Source organism: Pseudorasbora parva, chromosome 19 (assembly GCF_024679245.1).
Source record: "Pseudorasbora parva isolate DD20220531a chromosome 19, ASM2467924v1, whole genome shotgun sequence".
NCBI classification, from domain to species: domain Eukaryota; kingdom Metazoa; phylum Chordata; class Actinopteri; order Cypriniformes; family Gobionidae; genus Pseudorasbora; species Pseudorasbora parva.
In genome coordinates this window covers 43,627,220-43,633,559 of record NC_090190.1, presented here as the reverse complement: position 1 = coordinate 43,633,559, position 6,340 = coordinate 43,627,220, and the positions used below count along the sequence as shown (strand labels likewise).

General features: G+C 39.0%; 1 protein-coding gene across 4 annotated transcripts in view; it reads left to right on the top strand.

The window, feature by feature from the left end:
- Positions 1–201: 201 nt before the first annotated feature.
- Positions 202–6,340, top strand: part of syngap1a (synaptic Ras GTPase activating protein 1a) — a 78,477-nt gene continuing 72,338 nt past the window's right edge. For 3 of the 4 annotated variants that reach the window (XM_067424834.1, XM_067424835.1, XM_067424831.1), the window contains exon 1: positions 203–462. In XM_067424834.1, the coding sequence (XP_067280935.1) occupies positions 399–462 (64 nt within the window). In that variant the 5' untranslated portion in view covers positions 203–398. Of the gene's footprint in view, positions 463–6,340 lie in introns of all 4 variants that reach the window. The other variant, XM_067424833.1, reaches the window with a different exon arrangement.

Genomic DNA, 6,340 nt, shown 5'->3' with positions numbered 1-6,340 from the left:
TATATATATATATATATATATATATATATATATATATATATATAGTAAAGTGTATATATAGTATCTCCTATATATATATATATATATATATATATATATATATATATATATATATATATAATACTCTATATTTGTTTGAGCTCGGTATCGATCAGTCCACTCATTGGACCGCGCTGTGCCGGGTGCGCGCGCCCGTGCGCATCTCCGCGAGTGCGCGCTTGCGTTCGGTGACGGGAGGCGCAAAGCGATCGGCGGATCATTTCGATCAGCATCCCAGATCAATAATATCCGTGCGTGCGTGCGCGCGCCCGCCCCGACTCCACGGCTCGCGTCTGAGAGCTTTGCGTCATTGTGCCCTTTTATTTTTGAATGTTGTCGCGCTGGAGGAGAGATGATGGATGCTCACAGAGCGAGCTGATCACGGTCAGTGCCGGAGGATCATGTCCTATGTGTCTTCACAAGGTAAGATCACTGATCACTGATCGATACTGATGATTGGCAGTTGGGGATGCGTTCACATTCGTCTGATCGATAACGCTGGCAGATCAATGCGATCGATAATCAGCCGGGAGAGTGGAGCTCAGGGACAGATGCGCGCTCGAGCGGGTTATTTATAGATCCCGGACCGAACCGAACCAGGAGCGGCCCGTGCGCGCGCGCGGGAGTGAGAGTGCGCTTCCGGAACACGCGCGAGAACATTAACTTAGCACCAAAATGATATAAAAAAAGCATAACTGTTACAGTAAAATGAGTTGATCGGGTAACTAATAGATACGATTGTACAGTAAAACGCTGTCAAATCTGTTCCAGAAGTAAAATATATGAAATAGTCGTATAATGAACACATATACAGCTGATGGTCTTTAATGTTAACAGGCCTGATTGTGTCAGTGTCCATCACACTGGTGTGTGTTGATGAGTGTCTGTCATTGTGATCTCGAGAGGTCATTGAGCGGAGAGTGTTTCAATGTCGTGCATGCTCTCAATGCCAAATGCTGAACAGTTAGTTTATGCGTTCATGAGCTCAAGGATAGATTATTGTAATGCTCTACTGGGTGGTTGCCCTGCTCGCTTAATAAACAAACTCCAGCTGGTCCAAAACGCAGCAGCTCGAGTTCTTACTAGAACCAGGAAGTATGATCATATTAGTCCAGTTCTGTCAACACTGCACTATCATTCTTCAAACGTTAAGGGAACGTTACATTGTATCATTCTTCAAACGTTAAGGGAACGTTACATTGTATCATTCTTCAAACGTTAAGGGAACGTTACATTGTGTCATTCTTCAAACGTTAAGAGAACGTTACATTGTGTCATTCTTCAAACGTTAAGAGAACGTTACATTGTGTCATTCTTCAAACGTTAAGAGAACGTTACATTGTGTCATTCTTCAAACGTTAAGGGAACGTTACATTGTGTCATTCTTCAAACGTTAAGGGAACGTTGCATTGTATCATTCTTCAAACGTTAAGGGAACGTTACATTGTGTCATTCTTCAAACGTTAAGGGAACGTTGCATTGTATCATTCTTCAAACGTTAAGGGAACGTTACATTGTATCATTCTTCAAACGTTAAGAGACCGTTACATTGTATCATTCTTCAAACGTTAAGGGAACGTTACATTGTGTCATTCTTCAAACGTTAAGGGAACGTTACATTGTATCATTCTTCAAACGTTAAGAGACCGTTACATTGTATCATTCTTCAAACGTTAAGGGAACGTTACATTGTGTCATTCTTCAAACGTTAAGGGAACGTTGCATTGTATCATTCTTCAAACGTTAAGGGAACGTTACATTGTATCATTCTTCAAACGTTAAGGGAACGTTACATTGTATCATTCTTCAAACGTTAAGGGAACGTTACATTGTATCATTCTTCAAACGTTAAGAGACCGTTACATTGTATCATTCTTCAAACGTTAAGGGAACGTTACATTGTATCATTCTTCAAACGTTAAGGGAACGTTACATTGTGTCATTCTTCAAACGTTAAGGGAACGTTACATTGTATCATTCTTCAAACGTTAAGGGAACGTTACATTGTGTCATTCTTCAAACGTTAAGGGAACGTTACATTGTATCATTCTTCAAACGTTAAGGGAACGTTACATTGTGTCATTCTTCAAACGTTAAGAGAACGTTACATTGTCTCATTCTTCAAACGTTAAGAGAACGTTACATTGTATCATTCTTCAAACGTTAAGGGAACGTTACATTGTGTCATTCTTCAAACGTTAAGGGAACGTTACATTGTATCATTCGTCAAACGTTAAGAGAACGTTACATTGTATCATTCGTCAAACGTTAAGAGAACGTTGCATTGTATCATTCTTCAAACGTTAAGGGAACGTTACATTGTATCATTCTTCAAACGTTAAGGGAACGTTACATTGTATCATTCTTCAAACGTTAAGGGAACGTTACATTGTATCATTCTTCAAACGTTAAGAGACCGTTACATTGTATCATTCTTCAAACGTTAAGGGAACGTTACATTGTATCATTCTTCAAACGTTAAGGGACCGTTACATTGTATCATTCTTCAAACGTTAAGAGACCGTTACATTGTATCATTCTTCAAACGTTAAGGGAACGTTACATTGTATCATTCTTCAAACGTTAAGGGAACGTTACATTGTGTCATTCTTCAAACGTTAAGGGAACGTTACATTGTATCATTCTTCAAACGTTAAGGGAACGTTACATTGTATCATTCTTCAAACGTTAAGGGAACGTTACATTGTGTCATTCTTCAAACGTTAAGGGAACGTTACATTGTATCATTCGTCAAACGTTAAGAGAACGTTACATTGTATCATTCTTCAAACGTTAAGAGAACGTTACATTGTGTCATTCTTCAAACGTTAAGAGACATAAGTAGAAACATTTAAAAAACACTCCATGAACGATGCATAAATAATGTTTTATGCTAAAGTTTTGAGAACATTATTAAAGCCCATTATTAAAAAGTAATTTTTCGTCTCTTATTCAGAACAAAGGTGTGTCTTGACTCCTTGATTGGGCTTTTATTCTGTCAGACGAGCGCTTCCGCTTCCTCCGCTCATGCGTATGTCTGATGGTCATATCTTCATGAGCTTGACCATATCGTCATGATGGTGTGTTATATTACAGTAACAGCTGTGATGGTGAAAGTGTCTCTCACAGTAAAGGCAAAGCTAAACAGATGTGTACTGAGTCTTGGTTTGAAAGTAAATTTTACATGAGTTTACAATGGATTAATTATCTTTTTCAGATATTTAAAAATAATATTTAATATTTTCACTTTAAAAAAATATATATAATTTTAAAACTTATACAGTTGTAAATGTATGTAATATTTAAGTTTTACATCAATTTACAGTTGATGAATCTTCTCCTTCACATGTATATTATCATTGAAATATACTTTTGCAGTCATACATTTTTTTGAATTGATAAGTTTCGTCGGTATCATCAACGAAACAGCGATAACTAATGCCAGTTTGTTTATTAAGCGAGCAGGGCAACCACCCAGTAGAGCATTACAATAATCTAGCCTTGAGCTCATGAACGCATGTACTAACTGTTCAGCATTTTGCATTGAAAGCATGTGCCGTAATTTAGATATATTTTTAAGATGGTAGAATGCGGTTTTACAGATGCTAGAAACGTGGCTTTCAAATGAAAGATTGGTATCAAAGAGCACAGCCAGGTTCCTCACTGACGACGAGGGCTTGACAGAGCAATCATCAAGTGTTAGACAGTATTCTCGGTTACTACTTGTGGAGCTTTTCTGTCCAATAATTAAAAATTCTGTTTTATCTGAATTAAGTTGCAGGAAATTACTATTCATCCAAATTTTTTATATCAGCTCTGCATTCTGTTAATCCTGTGAATTGGTAAGTTTCGTCAGGGCGTGAGGAAATATAGAGCTGAGTATCGTCAGCATAACAATGAAAACTAACGCCATGTTTCCTAATGATATCTCCCAGTGGAGCAGATACAGGGTGAAGAGCAGCGGTCCTAACACTGAGCCTTGCGGTACCCCATACTGAACTTGTGATCGGTGTGACATCTCTTCATTTACTGCTACAAACTGATAACGGTCAGATAAGTACGATTTAAACCATGCCAAAGCAGTTCCACTAACGCCAACATAACTCGATTCTATTCAGAAGAATATTGTGATCGATAGTATCAAATGCAGCGCTAAGATCGAGTAACACTAATAGAGAGATACAACCACGATCAGATGATAAGAGTAAATCATTTGTAACTCTAATTAGAGCAGTCTCAGTGCTATGATACGGTCTAAATCCTGACTGGAAATCCTCACATATACCATTTCTTTCTAAAAAGGAACATAATTGTGAAGACACTGCCTTTTCTAGTATTTTTGATAGAAACGGTAGATTCGAGATTGGCCTGTAATTGACTAATTGTTTAGGATCAAGTTGCGTTTTTTTAATAAGTGGTTTAATTATAGCCAACTTAAAAGTTTTCGGTACATATCCTAATGTCAAAGATGAATTAATGATATTAAGCAGAGGATCTATGACCTCTGGAAGTATCTCTTTTAGTAGCCTAGTCGGTATAGGGTCAAGCAGACAGGTTGATGATTTAACAAGTTTAGATAGTTATTCCTTTCCTATAGAAGTGAATGTGTGTGTGTGTGTCTTCTCCTATAGCTGTGTGTGTGTGTGTGTGTGTGTGTGTGTGTGTGTGTGTGTGTGTGTCTTCTCCTATAGCTGTGTGTGTGTGTGTGTGTGTGTGTGTGTGTGTGTCCTATAGCAGTGAATGTGTGTGTGTGTGTGAGTGTGTGTGTCTGTCCTATAGCAGTGAACGTGTGTGTGTGTGTCTTCTCCTATAGCTGTGTGTGTGTGTGTGTGTGTCCTCTCCTATAGCTGTGTGTGTGTGTGTGTGTGTCCTATAGCAGTGAATGAGTGTAATCTTTGCTCAGTGACACTAAAATGCTCTATCTGATGTGATACTGTAGTAGATGGCTTTATGGTTATAATTTTCTCTAAAATATTATCACTATTGCACGTAAAGAAGTTCATAAAGTGCTGTCTAGAAATAATTACCTATGGTTGGGTTTGTTTTCTTCTAAGAGAGTCGAGAAATAAGCAGATCTAGTGATTTTAAGGCCTTTCTCTATGCAGTAACGGTTTCCTTCCACCAAATGCGAAATACCTCGAGATATGGTTTTCTTCCAGCTGCGCTCCATTAAATGTATTTTTACAGATGTAGATTTATGTGATTGGTGAGTTTTACCTAAATGTAAATGTGAGGAATCATCTCGTTCATCATTCTCGTCAGATGCCCGTGTTCCTGAACTGATATTATGGGCTGTTTTTGATCTCGGTGTGTTCCGGATCACGTGGCCTGTTCTGAGCGTTTATGTAAGAATCACACATCGGATGCATCAATCACAAACGCTCTGGTTTCCCATCATTAGCACTGCTGTAGGAAAGGCTTTTCATAATAAACCTGTTTAATGCAGAAGCCGTGTTCCTGTGAGTTTAGCAGGTTAGCTGTGACATTATGGAAATATTGTGGCTTCTGTGGGCACCAGACATTGATGAGCTGAAAATGATAAGTCAACACACTTACAGTTAATCTGCTTTGTGAAATAACTTCTGGGTTCTTGTTCATGACTAGCTATAGGTCATTCAGGGCGAGGACTTCATTTCTAAGAACGTGTGCTCATCTTTATTCATATCAGGCTTTCTTATCTTACAGTTTGACTGTCGCTCTGGTTTGCTAAATCTGTCCTCTGACCTTTGGTTTAACGTGCAGAACTTCGGCCCAACACACCAAGTTTTTGTGCTGCTGTAATGTTAATGTTGATGTAATATTTTATTCAAAGTCTTTATTTCTGTTTGTCAGAATGAACCTGGACTCTAATGTTCTCACGTTAGCTTGAGTTTGTGATGCAAACAACTGATTTGTGAAAAGTGCATGTTTGTAGAAATCTCAGCATTTATTATGAGGAGCAAATCGTGCATGACTTCCTCCTGAATGACCTTGAGCACGAGGCTGACCTTTCTGACCTTTCTGACCTTTCGGAGCGTCTCATGGGATTCAGGGAGAAATTGGGAAGCGTTCTGGAGAATGTTTAACAGCACATGTGTTGAGGGTCCAGCTGCCAGAGGAGGAAGAGACTCCCACCTACAGAGAGAGAGAGAGAGAGAGTGAGAGAGAGAGAGAGAGAGAGAGAGAGAGAGAGAGACAGAGAGAGAGAGAGAGAGAGAGAGAGAGAGGGATTACATCCATCACGGTTGCCATGGCAACGCAGAGTTGGCTCCCTCTTCCAGAATAGTTCTCTCCTCTCATCCCGTTTTCATGCTGTACTCAA